We start from the raw sequence: 18,757 nt of genomic DNA, 5'->3' as shown, positions 1-18,757 counted from the left end.
ATGCTAGTTAATACATTGTGCATTGGAGACCACCGTAACACCTCCTACAAAAGCAACTTGGACAGCAGCAAAAGCAGTAGTCGCCGTGAAGATCTCATAGCGTTTACCCTGTGAGATGAGTCCCATGACCAGCGACAGCAGTGAACTGAACCCGAGAATCAAAAGCAGCCGGACTAACATGTTACTCACGTAGTATAGGACAAAGATTGACAAGGATGGTATCACCACCGAGAGAATAGTGCAAATGATATCTCCCAGGACCGCGAACTTGTTGTCGTCATAACGATAGATGGGACCGAGGTTGCTGGGAGCTGTGCGTTTGTGCCACCGATTGCCCAGTCGGGTGTGGTATATCGGTAGCAAAACATTGGACACCCATGCTGCAAACCGATCAGGTCTCTTGTTGAGCGCCATGAGATCATCAGAACACTCTCGCTTCCACGCCGTCGCTTCAGATGTCCCGTGGTACTGCAAAAAGTTGTTGCCGCACTTCTCATCCTCAAGCCAGCCTCGAAGGAAATCGATGTCACACTCGTCAGGTCCGCTCAACTTCATGACAGCTGCGGCACGCGAGGCGAAATCATCTGCAACGTCTCGAATCAGGCATACTCTGCAACCTCAGAATCCCAGGACATTACAGTATCGTGTCAAAGTCTCCTCAGCTTTGGTAATAGTCTCTTTCCGCAGACTCCGTTGACCCGAGTTGACTGCCTCATTCACCTTCTCCCAAGATTGTGCCTGCTCACAAATGCCCGGCTTCTGTAGCTCAATACTTCTCAACGCCTTTAGATCATCGTCCAGTTCGAGCAGCTCGGCTTGGATACGAAGGAGTACCTGTGCCGCCAAAGGGCCAAATCGTCGAAAGATGGCCAGGTCGGGGCGCGACCCGATTAGTTCTGAAAGCTCGTCGTAACCAGCCATGGTGGCCTCTTTAGTCCTGTCCAGGCACTACTGATTAGCAGGAGAAAGCATACAAAAGCCAAAGCCAAAATCCGTGCTGCACGCTCCCGAGGGGCATCGAAAGGCAGACAGGATGCAGGCTAAGCCAGCTCGGGGAGCTTCTTACCACAGCCAGGCTCACTTTTCCTCGAGGGACGATTGGGTCGATGACTATTCACTCTCTTTGTGCTGTCCGATCCGTAACATGCGAGAAATGCCTGCTTTTCTTGGCCGGGAATGACTCCTGAACGCAGGATCCGTGGGGCGGCAAGTATTTCGCCTTGTCAAACTTCGAGTCCAGCCTGATGTGAAAGCTCGGGGGGGGAACCCCTGTGCATTTCACCGCCACATTCCACTTCCATAAATGATAGCCTTACCGTCAACGCGCGCCTTGTCCGGCTGACCCAGGCACCCAGAATCCTCAATAACTGCTGGGCTGTTGATAGTACGGTGTTAATTGGAGCACCATACGATTCTTGCGTGGTTGCTCTTGACGCTGTAGCGTTGTTGATGGACAACCGACAAACCACTATAGCCATAGTAAGAGTGCCGGCAGGCTGAGGTATTGGGCAATCGTGCAGCGGCTGCACTAAAATCTGCAGCTCTGGAAATGCCTCACACGCTGTCCCTAACGCCCGTGCTCCGGTAGAAGCACATCCAAACTCGACAGCCGTCAAGGCCTCGCAGATTTCATTCACACCAGCGTCCTGAGTGCCCGTTCGGTTGAGGCTGTGCAGCAGAACCTCCCTGGCTTTGGGCTTGTGGAAGTATGCCAAAGTATCCACCATGATGCGTAGTAGGGTGAACGGAGCATGCGTTTTCACAAGCCTTGACATGAAATCGCTGACACTGCCACAATCGAATGCGCCACACCCCTTGGAAACACCTTGTAGATATCTCCTTCGAGAATGCTGACGCTGTTGTTGGGTATTCTACAGAACATCGGTCCACTCGACCGCCGAGTCTCTCTTCCCATATTCACTTAGTCGCCTGTCGAGGCCAATCTCGCTGCGATATAATCCAGTAATTGAGCCATTCCCCTCTCTCTGGGAATTTCGCCTGTTTGACTGGATACGTGGGATCGAACGAGATTTTACCGGAAACATCGCAGACTCTTTTCAAATCGCTCATGCTGTGAGTCGTCACACTTTTTGCCTGAAGAGTAGTTGGAGAGAGACCTGAGGACATCAAATTGGTCCAAGTACCGGCCAAGCTGAAGACCCCATAGCGTTTCCAGCCTAGTTTCCATGAATTCGAAGCCCGGTTACAAAAGGCGCTGGGTACATCAGCGATTGGGATGGCCCTTGAGAGTCCCACATAACGTGAGTAGGCAGGAATTGACCATGCCGCGGGAATTCGCTTACCTTCCATTAGCCGCAAACTCCCTCAGACAATATCAGTGAAAGTGATTCGCCGGGGCAAGGGAGACTTGTTGTGCCTATCGTCCAGCGCCCCATAATCTGGTTTGACGGCATCGAGAGCATCGAGGTCGACCGGTTTGTTCATGAGATGCGCGCAAATTTCTTCTCGGACGCATTCAAGCGGTGCCTCAATCAGGCCGTCATTTACGGCGATGAACAAGCTCCGCTAGGGGAATCCTCCTTACTTAATGAGCGGCCTTCAAGCACCTGTTCCGAATCCCATCCAGAAAGTTCATCGGTTCAAGAGGCAGCAAGGGCCACCAGCGGACAGACTGTAACAAAGTGTCTCACACCCAAGTTCGACAGCGGAGCCGACTTCAGCATAATACCTGAAAAGACGTTAACGAGGCTGAGGAAAAGCTATACGAGTAAATCCAACCTGCATCCAGAGCATATGTCCCGGATGACGCTGGTGGATGTACGGGGCGAAAGTTTCGTTGCGGTCGGTATAGTTCCACTTCTTTGGTATCTCGACAGTTCTCCCAGCGTCCTCCTGAGTACCACATTCTATGTGGTACGCGAGAATATCGGCCACGATCTCATCATTGGCAGCGATGTCATGCATGCTGTTGCAGCTGCTGTGGCTCAGGACAAGGCAGTGCGCAGTAGGGGTCCGAGGGGAGTGCACAATACGGGTCCTAGTCAACTGAAAAAAGCGGTCCGACTCATGGGCATGCTGCGACATCGATCAAGTGGAAGTCTCCGCGGACATGCTGCACCCAGGCCTCCGCATCTCCCAACAGTCGATGAGACTGCAGCGGTTCCCAACGGCAGTGCAGGGTAGTCACAGCACTGTAGCATGACGCAAGAAGGGAGGCACTTTGGCTGCACAGCGGCAGCGGGGTCTGGTTGGGTGTTTGCATAAGGCATGTCGTTGCTTGGTGTACGTAACGAAATGTATCACAGGCGGAGTCAGGGGAACTGGAGAGGTTATTGCTTTGAGGACGGACGGCGTTCTGGAGACCAAGGCATAGCAGTCCCAGAATTACGTCTCCCGAGGGATTGCCAAGACCTGATACCAGCCAGCAAAGAAGGAAAGTCAGACCTGGTTGATGTTGAAGGAACTTGCAGGTTGGTCGACGAATATAAGGCAAATATAAACATTTCAGTCTGACACCGTCGCTCCTGCTTGCTGTATAGGAGGTCGGGAATACCGGCCAATCACTCGTGCTATGGCGTCAACCCGCATGCCACGGTTACGACGAAATGTATATTTGGAGGCCAATCTACCTCCTGAGGACTGCGTCTGAGAAATAGTCACGGTTGATGTACGCCATCACTGAGAATCCGAAGGTATTGGTCCTTTCGACACTTGAGCACCGAGTCAGTGGCACTGACATCAGCAGAGTTCTCCGACCAGCTACCAGGTGGAACGAAGATACTAGTCCTACTTTCTGATATCTAATGTCCGAAAACCGTTCTCTGGGCCACAGTCGCTCCAACGCTGCATTTCCGACAAAGTCCATTCCGCTCTTGTTCAACTCCATTCAGTCTTCGGGAGACTGCCATGGAGCGGGAAGAGTACACGGCGCTTTGATGGTGACTTAGCATTGGCCGGGATTAGGTTGACATGATCAGGTTGGAATCTCGCTGCATTCGTTGGATGGGCCGATTTCTGCTAACGATCCTAGTGCCTTCTGGACGTAGTATAGTACATGGCCAAGCATCATCAGCACCCAGAGGATACGATGGATCCCCCGCGTTCCCTACTGATATGGAACCAGGCTCCAGCCCGTCGTGGAGACCCCGCCATATCGAACCACGACAACAAGTGCTGACCTATGATAACAAAGTCCAGAAGTACCGCAAGTGTATCCCGAACAGCTCTTTATCTACCAGCGGCAGGAGCCATACTAAGGTGAAAGAGGTTGCCGAATCATGATCATGGGGTTAACTATCACCTCTCGAGAAGAAACCCAGAGGAAGATGGAGGAGTATTTTGAATCTATATACGTGTCAGCAAAGACCTCAAATTGTCTACATCAATAAAACTCGATCGACTCGGAACTCACACTTTTGATTCATTCCATCCTTTCACGTGAGCACTTAGCTGAATCCGTGACCCTACGACTTAATCATCCAGTCCGAGCCAACATGCTTGCCGCCGAAATGATCAGCCCAACATGGATTCTCGTAACAACCACGTTGGCCGCCACCGCAATCTACACCGTATCTTTATGTTGGTGCGAGAAAAAAGCACCTGCCTCCAGGTAGGGTTATAATCCAGCTTCGAACTCCAAACAATCTGAAACTGATTGCCGGACCATGATAACTGGATCAGGTCCGTCTACCATCCCTATCCTTGGAAATCTTCATCTCATGCCCACCAAAGGCGCACATCTCGAGTTAGTCCAGCACGGGTTGCTCCTGTGTCTATATCTATAACTGACAAACTACTGTAGATTTACGAAATGGGCACACGAGTATGGCGGGATATACTCCCTCAAACTGGGCACCGGCACTGCCGTTGTGCTCACAGATCGGCGCCTGGTGAAGCAACTTCTCGATAAGAAGAGCTCGATATACAGTAACCGGCCGCAATCATACCTCAACGACCTAGTCAGCGGCAGTTGCCACATGCTCGTCATGCACTATGGTAACCTCTGGAGAAATTTCCGCAAACTTGCCCATCAGCACTTCATGAAATCACGAGTTGAAAGCTACTACGTCAAAATCCAAAAAGCCGAAGCACGCTGAGGCTTTACGAGGTATTGGACCACCTGTCTGAGATCAACGAAGTGGGCAACACACCTCCTGTGGATATCTACCCTTTTCTCCACTGGGTTCCGGAACGATTTTTGGGCATGTGGAAAGACTACGCAAGGTTGCCGTACGTAGCGGCGATCGTCAAGGAAGCCAATCGATGGAGACCTGTCGTTCCCATGGCGTTTCCCCATACTGTGGCAGAAGGTGAGAAGTGTTTCCGGGTGCCCAGTTGACCTAACAAAGAGTAAAACGATATGCAGATGACTTGATAACGGCATGCTATTGCCCAAAAGGGGCCATGATTCTCCTGAATGCATGGGGTTTGCACCACGATGAAAACAGGTTCCCCAACCACGATACCTTCGACACCGACCACTTCAAGGGTCACACGGAGCTGGCGCCGACCTTGTTCGCCGGCTCTGACGAGGAGGCCCGTGACCACTACGTTTAAGGCTCTGACCGTCGTATCTGTCCCGGCATCCACCTGGCGGAGCGCAACTTGTTTATCGGCATCGCAAAACTGCTCTGGGCTCTTGACATTGCGCCGGGGTAAAGATGAGTCGGGTCATATTATCGAACCCCAATGTCGATCCAGCTACTGCCTACAGCACGGGCTTCTTGACCTGTGCCTTTGCCGTACGCTCTCAACATCAAGCCTCGGTTTGACGAGCGTCGGTCTTGCTTAAGTACTAAATATCGCCCGACATGTCCCTCAGTTGTTGACCAGACCGTCTCACCTTGGCTCAATAACGGGAGCGAACCAGGCAACTCAGCCGAGGCGCACCTTCTCTGCCGTTGGCCGTCAAGCCGTCCACCGTCCTGAACTAAGGTATTCGACTCCCAATGCCAATACTCATCCGATGCCTTTCTATCTTCATGTCGATGCTTCACCTTTGCAGCTGGTTATCCCTGTTGGAGGTCGAACAAGGCCAGAAATGGCTACGGAATACTCACCTATTGTCCGGGTCGGATACGTACCTACATTGCGAGTAGTACGAGCACATCCTACGGACACCTAGGTAGGTACTGCAGGCAACCACGCGCTAGCCCCATTGCTGCCTTGTACCATACCTCATACAGACACTCTTGGCAACGTCAAGGGCTGCCATGTCTTGACAGCACTCGACAAGCATAAAGCTCGCGGTTCAGAAGCACAAAGTTGAAAGTCACCCATTAACCGGTACTGAAACCGCAGTATCATCATCATTCTACAAGTTCGAAACAAGGCAACTACTACCTACCTAACAATGTCCGACTCCGCTGGGACCACCTTCACAGGCTCCTGCCACTGCGGCTTCATCAAATACAAAGCCGAGCTCTCCATCTCCGAGACTGAGCCTCCCGTCGCATCACGCTGCAACTGCACCATCTGCCTCAAGCAAGGCTACACCAGCATGCGCCTCGCTCGGCCGTCAGACTTTACGCTCCTCTCGCCCGAGTCCGCCTCGCAAGTCAAGGACTACCAGATGCGTTCCAAGGACGTGCACAAGTACTTCTGCGACAAATGCGGCATCCACGTCTGGTCCACGGGCCGCTACGAGTTCGAGGGCCAAACCCACGACTTCATGACCCTCAACATCTTGACCCTGGACCAGCCCCAACCCGGCCTCGACTTGAGCAAGTTCAAGATCGAATACTGGGATGGTAGGAATGATAACTGGAAGGCGGGGGCGAGCGATACTCCCTATCCGGGGCAGTGTCTCTGAACCCTTGGCCTTACCAGGCACCTAGAGTGCCTAGGTACTACGAGTAGTAGTCTTCACATGAGCCATTGACGGCTCGGTTGAGCTGCACCGTGTTGCAGAAGGATGACAGCCGGACGAAATCGAATTTCCAGTTCGCCTCGATCACCATGTTGCCTGCTGCTTGATTGCCACTCGTTGTTGACGCGAAAATGCTCGGCACTTGATAAAAGCCCAGCAGTAGTTACGTCCGGAAGCAAGAGTCAAGTCTGGTATCATTCTACCGGACGCCCATCCATCTCATTCTGTCTTCAAGTATACACAACCGAAAGTATTCGTTCCCCCTACGCGATGTAGATCGGCACAAAATGTCACCAATGATGCCATGAACCAAGGGCATATTGCAGTCCATCACAATCATATCATAGTTTCACCTTCCCAGCCTTCAGAACCTCCCATTCCACTCCGTTGAAAGGCTCATATCTATCCGCATCAGGCCTTAGATAGAATATCTTCTCACCACCGACTTTTTCCGGAGCCACACCTTCCAGCCGCAGCACATGTTTCTGCTGCTTATTATTCCCCGTCGCCATCACACTCGTCACGACCCGCAGGAACACTGGAACTGCATACTTGGGAAGGCTGTTCCGCGCGTACGTAGCCAGACTTTCCAGTAAGGTCTCATCCACGGGACTATCAATGGCCGTGACATTTTTCAGAAGAATCGCCGCACATCCGGCTCGTCCTTCATGGTTCGGAATTGCCACGCCATAAACATTGGCCTCAAGAACATGGGGATGCAGCCCAAGGACCTGGGCCACTTCGGCCGTGGAGACGTTCTCGCTGCGCCAGCGAAACGTATCACCTATCCTGTCACAGAACCAAAGAAGGCCCTCTTTGTCAAACTTTACGACATCTCCACTGCGGAAATATGCATCGCCCTTCTTGTGTACATCACGTAGAATTTTGGAGTCGCTGGCTTCCTTGTTATTGAAGTAGCCCGTGAACTTGGCGCCGACGTCCTTTGGATCTTCGATCTTGTACAGTAGCTCGCCTGGTTCGCCTCGCGGGACTTTGATGCAGAAACCCGTCTTGGGATCACGGCGTGGACTTTCCGTCTCCCAGTCGACTTCGACGATGGACTGCCTGAGATACGCAAGGGTCTGCAGAATCAGCCCAAATTGGCCAATTGCACCTGATGAGAAGGTGTTGCGCGACAAGTTGAAGCTTGCGGAAATACCTTCTGTGGCTCCATAGAATTCCGCGATGGTCTCGACCCCGAATCGATTGCAGAACTTGTCCCACACGTCTGGTCTGCATCCGTTACCAAACGCGAGACGCACCTTATGCTTCGTGCGATCATCAGGTTGAGGTGGAACGGCAAGCAGATACCGTAGAGTCTCACCCACGTACTGGATTTTGGTTGCTCCGGCGCTGACAACCTCGTCCCAAAACTTGGTGGCTGAAAATCGGTGGCTCAGTACCAGAGTCGATCCCGAGATGAGACAAAGGTGGAAGCCCAGTTGAAAGGCTGAGGAGTGATATAGCGGCATGGCGGTGTAGTATCTGTCTGGGTTGGAGTGTGTCACTGGACGGAGTTCGATCCATCTGGCAACGAAAGACGAACCCCAGCCTGTTCGATCCCAAGGTACAATGGCGGCTTTCGGAAGGCCTGTCGTTCCCGAAGTGAATATCAGTACACAAGGTGAGCGGCCGATTGCGCCTGCGCGAGCGGAGTCGGGCGCTCGATAAGGAGGAAAATAATCTAGAGATGATTGCAAGCCATTCGTCAGAACAGCTACTTCCAAGGGGAATGCATTGTTGCGAAAGTCGGATGCAGCGAAAGCTTGCTTCGCCTCCGGAGTCAGCACTTTTGATTCAATCTCCGGGTCAACGATCAAAAGTCTCGCTGTCGATGTCTTGATGCTATGGATAAAGGGTTTCGACGTCAGGTTGTAGTTGATGAAGGCGGGCAAGGCTCCCAACGACCATATTGCCAGGGTGAGGAAGATGAACTGCGGACAGTTCATGAAATCGATGGCAATGATCTCTCCCGGCACCACTTTGTGAACCGAGTGCAACCATCCTGCATAACGTAGGACGGTGGTATATGTCTGCTTGAATGTATAACTCTTTCCCTGGTAGATGAGGAACAACTTGTCCGCCACCTTTGGATTGTTGGCATGTTCTTCGATGATGTAGAAGGAATTGGTTCGATCCGCTTGAATTCGCTTGTTGTAGGATCGTTGAGCTATAGAAAGATTCCTGACGATATGCCAGTCGGGAGAAATTCTCCATCGCGCATTCAAGTAGGCTAGGCCGGCGAGGGCAGCAGGGATCGAGAGGGCGGTCGAAGCTGGTTGACAAGGGAGTTAGCCAACTTGGACCCTGCAGACAGCTGCCTCGTGTTGATGTCTCAGCGCGGAAACTCACCGTCCATGATCAAACGCTCTCACAGGTTGTCAACAGGCTGCCTTCGAGAAGAGGGTGATGACTCTGGACATGGCGTGTAGGCACCCGATCGCATATATTAATTAGGCCGGCCGTCGGCCATTGACCCTCATATCGTCTAGCGGACGGCGGAGGGATGTCTGTGTGTTGTCTAGCAAGTACGGATACTTGTTCGACTTCTCCGTATCTTTTAGAGAACAGGCCGAGGTAGTTCGTTCCACCAATCATCAGTGACCGGATATCGATGGCTTCGATAAGATGCAACCAAGCTCACAAGTCACCATCCAATATGAGCAGGACGGTCAAAGACGACGATGTTGAGTCAAAGAAGAGCGCCTCCAGGAAGGATTCACCTAGTCTGGTCATAAGCATTGGCGCAAGTGACCCCAAATGCCTGATATCAAAGCCCCTATTCCAACAGGCGCCCTTCGTACGAGAGGAACCGCAAAGAATTATAGAAGCGAGCCTGGTGCATCAAAATGTGAGGCTGGTGCAGGCTGAGATGACAGCGAGAATGTCGAGAATTCACTCAATCGGATGACTGGACTGCACCCGCCCTTGCAATCAAAGGAAAGTCATGTGCAGAAACAATCAAGCCGCATCCTTCGTCCTTCCTGGCGGGATCGCGCGCACTTCATGAAGACATCGTAGGTGGATTGAGACGTCTCAGACAACCTGCCATGGATTGAAGCCAAGGCAGAGGAAGTTGGACAAGGGAGGCAGGACAAAGGAAGTCATGATTCACTGACCTCGACACCGCAGCTTGGTCGAACTTAAGACCGCCTTCATTTCAACCACCTCGCTTCACTGCATCTTACTTCTTTGAGCATCTCGAAAAAAGAAATATCGTATTGAAATTCTCGTCTCCCACTCGCCTGTCTCCTGTCTTCTGTCTCCTCTCTCCATTACAACTGATCTCGAAAAAATCCACCCTGCACGCCACCAGCCCCGACCGCGCGAACCCTCCCGACCAGAAAGATGTGTTACGTACAGTATGTCTACGAAATGTGCATAGTCTGTGATCTGCCACACGAAAAAGTCTTCTGTCGCAGACGCTGCATGAGATTCAGGCAAACTGGACAATGCCTGCGAGCCTTTGACTGGCTCCTTGGAAAACGACCGCGAGAAGACGTCGATCGCTGCACGACATGCGCTGCTGAGCACATCCGTTTAGCTCGAGCTGAATACCGCCGACAGTACCGAGAACTCTTGTGAGATTCAGGGCGGAATCATAGGGCTCATGATGAAAGGGCACTTCGAACCTCAACTCAACATCACTCATTGCGCCATAAGAATGAGATTCACTTCCAAACCCTACACCGAAGAAAGCGGTTCAGTACTGGGCACAAGCAGGGAAAGTACAGCATGGGTAGCTGTCATGGGATATCACATTGAGCAGGTGTGTTTGTGACTGCGGTGAACATAACCACTGAGTCGATTATGTTCCTTGCAAGATCCTTTTTTGGATATGTCAGATATGTTGGATGTGCAGCACTCACAGGGGGCTCACTTCTTCTCCATCAGGGCTTCAATGGATCGAGACTCCCTCACAGTCCTAGATCGCCTCTTAATAGTCGAGGAACCTCCATCCATAATTCCCATCGACGTTCTTCCAGTCTTCATTTTCAAATGCCCTTTCCCAGCCCAGCATAACAGCCAATATTCTGCACGCATTACTCGACACTCCGCAGACCACTTTGTCACTCCTTGCCAGCATGGCCAGATCAAGTAGGTATGCCCGTCCTAGCAACTCTCTAAGCTGCAATGCTTCGCTGGTCGGACTCGTCCTGTAATTCCTGTCATGTCCCTGAATGACCCCGTTCCCTTTCCCGATCTCGCTCCCTTCATCTGGCCTAGCCTTCGTCGGTCTCGGACTGCCTGCCCTCTTTTGTTCCTTTACATGCTCAGGCAGCCCCAGCCCCCAGAAGACGTCCTTGAAGAACCCTCCTTCCCACCCTAACCCTCCACTCGCAAGCTGCTTCTTACTCGCCAACGAAATACGCGTCTGTGCCCTCATCGCTCCGCTCAACTCGACGTGGTCAAACATATCGGCATCATCACTCGCAAGAAGCACTTTCCAGCGTTCTTCCAACGCCTGACCGACCAAACTTCTGGCGCTATCCATATACCTCTCGGGCGGCAGATAACCCCTCTGATAGGCAAATTCGAACGGATGGCAATCGCCTCGTCGAATATGTATCCCCACAAGTCCATTCTCTTCGCTGCCATGCTCGCCCTGACGCAACTTTCTCGCCAGGCTTGACACGTACTCGTCATCCTCTCTGTTGAGCCTGAACAACGCATCGTACCCCTGCCTCGCCATATCAAAGACCTCTCTCTCCGTGTAGGTACGATGAAATGCCGCTCCGAAAGTCCACGTCGATGTTGCCGCCGATACAACCAAGTGCTTCGCCTGATGGGGACACGGTACGCGCTGACTCGTAGGTGGCGGTCTGCACGTTGCCCTAGGTCTCGACGTGAAGAAAGTACTATAGTTCCCGTAGGGAAAGTTCGTGTCGTCGATAAAGAAAGCCCGCCCCTCTCGCTGCGCTAGACTGTACGACACCCACATCCCCAACAGTGCCGAGCCTAGGCCCGCATCTGTCGCGTCCAGTACATATGTCAGGCTTTTCTGACAGATGGGTAATCGTTGCTCACCCGGCAAGGGGCTCGATGCGATCTGCTCCGGCAGGAAATGCCTGGCTTCGGCTTCTGCAACATCGATGTAATGCGGATCAGCATCGTGGTACTCATCGACGCTGTCTTCGGATTGGGGCCGACCAGCGACATGTCTGGCGACCTCTTCGACCTGTGAACATATGTCCGCATAGTCGGTACCGTGCAGAGGGAATCCGTGTTTTTGCGGTATCCAGATCGTCCAGTGATGCTTACCCTGACTGTCCGTCAGGGCCAGTGGTGTCGGATGGTCGGGCAGTTCGGCAGCCTCCACGATCTCGTAAGTCTTACCCAAGGACGACAGAAAGGTTACGTCTGCAAGGTTCCGGATTTTCCGTTTGCTGGGGGCAAGAAGGTAGTACAAGCCGATAACGATGGAGAGGTATATGATCCCCCGAACTATCTTTCGTGAGTTAAGCTTGGGCGGTTTCTTGCCGTGGCGTGGAAGGATGGACGGTAATGAGGGCGATGGGATGGGTGTTTGAGGGAGTAGGCTTTTGATCGAGAGATACCGGTCGGATTCCACGACCTTTAGCGGCTTGGGAGGACTTGCTCGACTGGAGAGAAGCATTTTCTGGCGTGGGCGGTCGTCATGGCTTTGTTGTGGCCGTAAAAGAGTCATTCAGTGGTTGATGGACTGCATTGAGGTTGGATTGTGATGACAGGAGTTTGCGACTGGAAACCCAAGTCCGATGCGTAAAGAGAGCAAGCAAAACCAATGATTGAGATGAATTCTTCAAAGGCGAGTAACGTGGCCAGCACGGACTTGCCAAAGCCCAAACCGTCGTATGAAACTCCGAAATATGCAATATGATGCTTTGGTATCCTATAACATTCTCTAGGTAGGCTTGTAAATGCTTGAGAAAATAGGCCGTGAAAGAATGGACGTGAGTAGAGACCCCAAAGCAGAAGAGATCGAGGCTCGAAGGTGCTAAAGGCGGTCAAAAGGGTCGAAAGAGGGCGTAAGGAAAGGGACAAATCGTGACAGTTTTGGTCCGAAGAGTCGTAGTTGTGATCATACAACACGATCATCGAAAAACCAATCCGGAAACATGACGGAGAAGAAGTGCTGGGCAAGATTGAAAATTTGCGGGAAAGATAACTTCAAGGATTCGGTCCACAACTGAAGGGAACCGGAGATGTTGAGACGTTGTGCCACTTGCGGGTATCCGGAATAGAGGTAACCACTAGCCTCGACCCTAGATGGATTTGTACAGTGCCAGGCGCCGTCACCTTCATCATCATAGACGGAACGAGCAAGTGAAAAGCGGAAGAGGAAGCTGTCAATCAGACTGGGCATGCAAGTTTGGTTAGAGAACATCACCGGCTGTCCTGTCAACAGCCAACCGAGCGTCTAGAAAGAAAATAAGATCTCTGAGAAAAGGGCCACAAGTTCGGGAGGCGGCGGGGAAAAGCAGAAGATGATGGATTCAAAGGTTGCAGTTGGTCCAGAACCTGAAACACCGACAGCATGTTGAAGCTGGTACGGAGTACATAGTACGGAGTACGGATACCTCGTATGTAGATCAAACCGGGTCGACCCCTGGTTTTCCGTGCGCCTCGGGTACGAGCAGCACGGAGCTCATATGAGGTCATTGACGGAAATCTAAATCACTGCAACTGGACAGAGTGATAGACAAATATAAATATAAGAGGACAAGAGGTGGAAACATTCAGTCGTTGATCAGTGAGTGAACAATCAAACAAAAGGACTCGATCAAGGACCGTTGCCAGTCCCGCTGCCCCAAAATACCTATACACTTGCTACTAAAACACTTCTATCGGGGTATATAACCTGATGTCGTCCATCATCTTCCGGTCTCTGGTGCATCAAAACAAAAAAGGGAAATGCTGTCGAAGCTCCTGAAAATCAATCAATTTCCGCCAAAGAAAACCCCATCGAGGAGGCCACCAAAGCGACCATCCTTAATCCACATTAATGTCGTCCTGTCGGGCCTGCCAGTTCATCACTGGCTATCGATTGAAATAAACAAAATCAAGACTGGCACGTCGTCACTCGTAATTTGGGCAAATGAATGAAATCGATCAGAGACCGCCTTTAAATGGGGTCTGTCACTTCGAGCACCGAATCTCGCTCGCGCAAGGAAGCTACCAAAGTGCCCATAGCAGGACCTCCGGTGAAACCGGCACTCGAAGTTCTTCGCGAATGTCGTTGTGAAGAAGATCGTGTCGGCACTCGTGCTGACGCTGATCGTCCTTTGGTCAGTTTTCCGTTTTCGACCTTGTCGCGGATCATCTCATCAAGCATCTTGGACATTTCGTCAACGGTTTTCTTCTTCTTGTCCATGGGCTTCTGTGGGGAGAGCAGTGTCATTGGACTGGTCGTCAAAGGTGAGCGCGGGCCATTTGAGCCTTGCTGACTTGGAATCGAAATGCTGCCCAATTGCGAGCTCGTATTGCTGTTTGTGCTTTGATGGCCCTCTTCATTTCGATGCTGCTTGAATTCACTCGACGACATTTCTGGCGTCAACTCTGCTATCTCACGCTTGCGCACGGCCGAGCGAAGCGCTGAGACTGTCTTCTGCAGGTCGGCGATCATGGCATCCTTCTCCTCCAGCTTTCTTAGCACGTCACCGTCGTCGCCAGGGCTTTTGTTAAAAGCCATGGATACTCGGGAATGGCTCGACCGCCGGGCTTGCAGCAGCCTCCTTTCCAAGGTTGAAATATACCGAGTCTTGTCTTGAAGATCTGCTTGCAAGGCCCGAACTTGTGCCTGGAGCGTTGCCCTGCCGTCGCCGTAGTCCCCTCCAGCATCTTCATCTTCATCCGGTATGCCTGGGAATGACAAGTGGGCAGACGCTGATTGCACGTTGCTCAACGATGCTGCAGAAGGGTGACGCTTCAGGCTCGGGCCGACACCCAGAGTAGACTGACTAGCTGATGATCGCACAGAGCGGGAACCAGCAAATTCGGTACCTCCAGAGAGCCGAGAGTGCATCCCTAATGCTGATACAGTGCCGCTATTGACGCCTGTAGATTTCGAGCACAAGATCAAGCGGTTAAGATGTTCAATACGCTCTTTCAGAGCGGTCCTCGCAAGCTGCATCTCTAGCATTTGTTCTTCATGCCGTTGCTCAGCTTCCTTTTCCAGTTGTCTTTCTTCCTTCTCAGCCGCTGATTTCTGCTGCCCTTCGAGTTGAGCTCGAAGGCTCTGAATTTCGGTTCGGTACCGCTCAAGGAGACCCGAGTTGACACCACTGCCCACTTCTTCTGCGGCCTTCTTGGCATGACTGACAATGTTGTTCTTTGCTCGAGCGGCAAATTTGAGGGTATTGAGAGTTTCTCCTGTATGGTTGTTCCCGGCTACGGTGAGACCCGCTCCAATCTGGATCGTGCACAGGATAGACACCAAAGAATTTCCAGACAGTGCCGGCTGCAGGAGGCGGGTCAGTTTGCTGTCTCTGTATGGCAGGTGTTTTCCATCTTTGTCGGTGGGATTCCCATTCTTGTCCTTGTTCCCTGACAGCTTAGCAATAACTGTGCCAAGGGTAAGCAAGGACTTGTTGATGTGCGCTCCTTCAGCACGCCGTTCCTTATCTTCAGCTGCCCTTTCCGAGCCAGCCAGGTCAATCAAGCTAAGGGTTGACACTCGTACACCACCAGGAAGCATCGCTACTCGCTTGCCATGCTCATGCATCGCTCCGGAGCCAGGAACTCGTTCTCGACTCTCCACGACGATCTGTACCACCGCGTGACTACGCGAGCTTCGGGAATTGTACTGAGTGCTTCCTGTCCGCCGTGCGGTGTCTCCTCTGTGGATTACACGAAGCAGTTGCGTCGGGCTTTGCACAATCTCCTCCTTCAAGGGTGTGGCGTAAACGCCCCGTTTGCTGTCTTCGCGCAATTTGATTTCCTCTTGCTGCGCGCCAGGTCCACCTCCTACAGGCGCAGCCAGTAGATCATGAATCTTCTCATTGTAGATTTCAAGATAGCTGACTCGTAGGAGGAATTCTCGATGTGGAGTCTCTCTGATATAGGAGAAAATATCAGTGATCGCGAGAGGTATAACACCAGGGCTTGTCATTGTGCCTTGCATCGAGAACGTTTTGCCCGTCCCTGTCATGCCATACGCGAAGACGGTCCCGTGGTAGCCTTCCATGACTCGACGCACCAGTCGTTTGGCGCCTGCATCGTAGACTTTTGCATTGTCGTCATGTGTAGTGAAGACGTTGTCATAGTGGTAATCTCCGCCTTCCTTGCCCCGATAAGCGACGAGGCTTCTTCGACCATCCACCATCCATTCTCCCTCAGACTGGGTATTGTTTGTGGTGCCCGGATCTGGTCGGACACGGACGCTGACGAGGACATTCCCTTTCGATTCCTTTCCTTTAGAGTTCCGCTTTGAATCAGCCAATGCTTCATCGAAATCTTTTGAACGACCTCGACCGTCCTCATCACAGTCCTCGATGGTGGTTGCGGTGGTGGAATAGGAGCCGTTGGCCGAAGAGCTCCTGCTTTGTGGAGGAGAGTGCACGCTGGATTGAGCGTCGGATGTTCTCTTTCCAGCTCTTGCAGACACTGTCATTCCATCACCAGCAGAATTCAGCAGACTTGGAGTCTGTGACGAGCGGAAGCCCCCAGCTGTGCTTGCTCTTGGTGATTTTGAGGCTCGCTTTCTCGTTGAATTGGTAGATGCCATCGACGCCGAAGTAGGCGGCCGCGAACTCGCATTTGGTGGTTGAGGAAACGAGCCGATGCTAACAGCTTTACGCACTGACTTGGCGGAGGGTATGCCGGAGGACTTGTCGCCTCCTCTGGTGGATGAAAGGTCCGGACTAGAGGCGACAGGTTGCGATGTAGGTAGGAGTGATGGTCTTGAGGGCGCTTTGAGCCGCGACGGCGTTGATCCAAGACTCTTGCGCGGGGTCTTGCTTGTGGTCATAGGTATGGGAGGCAACGCACCCGTCGGCGGGTCGGCTAGAGGCCGCGCTGAGAGTACGGGTAGAGACATGCTGACCGTGATGTTGGTGATACAGCTGGTTTCGTCAAGATATCTCTCGCCTGCTCATGCGGGGTTCGTGTGTTGAAAGAGTACTCTTGCTGCCTGTACGAGATAAAAGGTTCGCAGTCTGAGGCGCTTTGACTGGCGTCCAGTTGATTGTGTTGCCGAAGACTATTCAAGCACAGACCCAGGTCCGCCGTCTGTTCTTTCCGACTTTGGAGCCTTTAGTCCGCTAAAGATGCGACTGCCCGAACCTTTAACAATGCTCATGTCGAGCGTCGCGACACGAGAGGAAGTTGAGGAGGTGAAACAGCGATCATCTCATCACAACGTGGAGTGTCGATCCTCTGGTATGTACCGGAAAGCTTGCGACCTCTCGGAAGGTAAGTCTTGGAGGATCTTTGGAATGCAACTCGATACGAGTGTTTGCCAGGAGGACGTGATTTTCACCAAAATTGAAGAGGGATACAAGCAAGGAGGCACAAGGCGCAGGAGGATGTCTGCTACGCATTCACAGTTCACACCATTCAGAAAGCAGTTGGATAGGGACCGTGCCGGCGTCGCCGCTAAGAATCTGGGACCCTGGTCGTGATCCTCGTCGGCGGCGTGAATAGGATGAAAAGACACAAGCGCACCGGCTAGCTGCAGGCACTGGGAGAAGCAGATTGGAGGGCCGAGAGGACTCTGCAGAGGGAGGAGTGGATTTTCGCAGGCATTTCTCAGGCTAAGAGGTGCCTGGGAGTCCTTGCGGGTTCCTGGTAGGCCACCGACTTGGCGGGGGCGGCGCCCGTCAAAAATGTGTCAAATTGCATTTTCCCAGGGATGCTCCCTACCAGTGCCTGGGAGCCACTTATCGAGGCAGCTATACCCAAAGGCTCTGCAAACCACTTTCCACGCTGTGTCCCAAGGGTCAGCATTATTTCCAATGTCGACGCTCATTGGCCTTGGGCCCTGTTTTGTCACTTGGGAATTCATCTTCACGCAGGTGATCATCACAACCGCTAGGTGCTCGACATGTTGAGAACGAAGACTCTAACCCACCGTTCGCAAGTCTGCAACAGTCCGACCTTGGGCTATCTGCATCATGTCAAGTCAGTGCAATAGCAACGGAGCCCACTGTGGTGGAAACTACCGCATTCCCCAACTTCTTCTCGACCTTCGCTTATGTCGCCTACCCTTCGCTCTACCAACCCACAAATGTTTTTAACCGACCAGACACGAAAGCAGCCGTATCCCCAAGAGAAACCCAGAACGTACGCCCTGTCTGTCGCCTTTGATCACGCTCATACACAAATTTTCCGTGAAGGTATAGTGCAAGAGTTGGGGCTCCAAGACGAGTGGATTTCGTGATAAACTCCCGGATGGGGTTCAGTACGTCAAGAGCTGGCCCTTCAGGCACGAGCAGAAAGGAGAATTTCCCTACCCCTGTCAACGCCAATCTGAAGGCTTCGATCTAAGGCTTCATCCGACCACATAACCCCTGGCAATCCGCTTGGCTGGTTAGCCATCACTCACAGAGGGAGGACTCTGCTTCAGAACCGAGAACAACCTCATCTCGGTCCTAAGCTGAATCTTTACCTTGTTCAGCATCCAGTCACTGCTTCGTGAGACTGTGGTGCTCAGTTGCGAGCTGGTTACTCCGTAGAGAGCCTCGATACTGTCCATTCTCCTGATCGGGCGATGGAAACTGCGTGAGCCACCAGTTTTAGTCCTTTCATGCGGCTTGCATGTATGCTCCGCCATCAAAGCTTGCGAACCGGGGATGGAGGACATTGATATCGACCGGCGACTTCGATAGGAGAGCTTGAATATGTAAGTTATCTACGATACCCTCCCGAAGTCTGCTTTGAGTCAATCGGCCAGCGGACCCAGAATTCTCCTTTGGGGTCCCTCTAACAATGAGCGAGAAAGAGGAAAGA

The 18,757-nt window shown here is 52.2% G+C and overlaps 7 protein-coding genes across 7 annotated transcripts; 3 read left to right on the top strand and 4 right to left on the bottom strand.

Moving 5' to 3' along the window:
* Nucleotides 1-3: 3 nt before the first annotated feature.
* PV05_01932 (uncharacterized protein) lies at nt 4-921 on the bottom strand (the record flags this gene model as incomplete). The annotated part of the gene is made up of 2 exons (XM_013466991.1): nt 4-584; nt 639-921. The coding sequence occupies 2 exons, from the start codon at nt 919-921 to the stop codon at nt 4-6; spliced, it is 864 nt and encodes a 287-aa protein (XP_013322445.1).
* A 1,265-nt stretch (nt 922-2,186) lies between these two features.
* On the top strand, nt 2,187-3,144 carry PV05_01931 (uncharacterized protein; the record flags this gene model as incomplete). The annotated part of the gene is made up of 2 exons (XM_013466990.1): nt 2,187-2,261; nt 2,314-3,144. The coding sequence occupies 2 exons, from the start codon at nt 2,187-2,189 to the stop codon at nt 3,142-3,144; spliced, it is 906 nt and encodes a 301-aa protein (XP_013322444.1).
* A 1,481-nt stretch (nt 3,145-4,625) lies between these two features.
* Nucleotides 4,626-5,057, top strand: PV05_01930 (uncharacterized protein; the record flags this gene model as incomplete). The annotated part of the gene is made up of 2 exons (XM_013466989.1): nt 4,626-4,705; nt 4,763-5,057. 2 exons carry the CDS (start codon nt 4,626-4,628, stop codon nt 5,055-5,057), a joined length of 375 nt encoding a protein of 124 aa, XP_013322443.1.
* A 1,256-nt stretch (nt 5,058-6,313) lies between these two features.
* PV05_01929 (uncharacterized protein) lies at nt 6,314-6,772 on the top strand (the record flags this gene model as incomplete). Its single annotated transcript, XM_013466988.1, has 1 exon — nt 6,314-6,772. The coding sequence occupies one exon, from the start codon at nt 6,314-6,316 to the stop codon at nt 6,770-6,772; it is 459 nt and encodes a 152-aa protein (XP_013322442.1).
* A 233-nt stretch (nt 6,773-7,005) lies between these two features.
* On the bottom strand, nt 7,006-9,485 carry PV05_01928 (uncharacterized protein). The gene is made up of 2 exons (XM_013466987.1): nt 9,182-9,485; nt 7,006-9,104 (listed from the first exon to the last, which is right to left on the bottom strand). Exons 1-2 carry the CDS (start codon nt 9,186-9,188, stop codon nt 7,171-7,173), a joined length of 1,941 nt encoding a protein of 646 aa, XP_013322441.1. The 5' UTR covers nt 9,189-9,485; the 3' UTR covers nt 7,006-7,170.
* A 1,087-nt stretch (nt 9,486-10,572) lies between these two features.
* On the bottom strand, nt 10,573-12,955 carry PV05_01927 (uncharacterized protein). Its single transcript, XM_013466986.1, has 2 exons — nt 10,710-12,955; nt 10,573-10,656 (listed from the first exon to the last, which is right to left on the bottom strand). Exon 1 carries the CDS (start codon nt 12,495-12,497, stop codon nt 10,767-10,769), a length of 1,731 nt encoding a protein of 576 aa, XP_013322440.1. The 5' UTR covers nt 12,498-12,955; the 3' UTR covers nt 10,573-10,656; nt 10,710-10,766.
* A 591-nt stretch (nt 12,956-13,546) lies between these two features.
* PV05_01926 (uncharacterized protein) lies at nt 13,547-17,321 on the bottom strand. Its single transcript, XM_013466985.1, has one exon. The coding sequence runs from the start codon at nt 16,845-16,847 to the stop codon at nt 13,935-13,937; it is 2,913 nt and encodes a 970-aa protein (XP_013322439.1). The 5' UTR covers nt 16,848-17,321; the 3' UTR covers nt 13,547-13,934.
* Between the last annotated feature and the right edge of the window lie 1,436 nt (nt 17,322-18,757).

This window comes from Exophiala xenobiotica (assembly GCF_000835505.1).
Source record: "Exophiala xenobiotica strain CBS 118157 unplaced genomic scaffold supercont1.1, whole genome shotgun sequence".
NCBI lineage: Eukaryota > Fungi > Ascomycota > Eurotiomycetes > Chaetothyriales > Herpotrichiellaceae > Exophiala > Exophiala xenobiotica.
Note: the sequence above shows the minus strand (reverse complement) of the source record. Positions and strands in the feature narration are given on the sequence as shown.

What these genes read in the sequence shown, in the direction of transcription:
- PV05_01927 (XM_013466986.1), bottom strand. Translation starts at nt 12,497, where the DNA reads ATGACTCTTTTACGGCCACAACAAAGCCATGACGACCGCCCACGCCAG.
- PV05_01926 (XM_013466985.1), bottom strand. Translation starts at nt 16,847, where the DNA reads ATGTCTCTACCCGTACTCTCAGCGCGGCCTCTAGCCGACCCGCCGACG.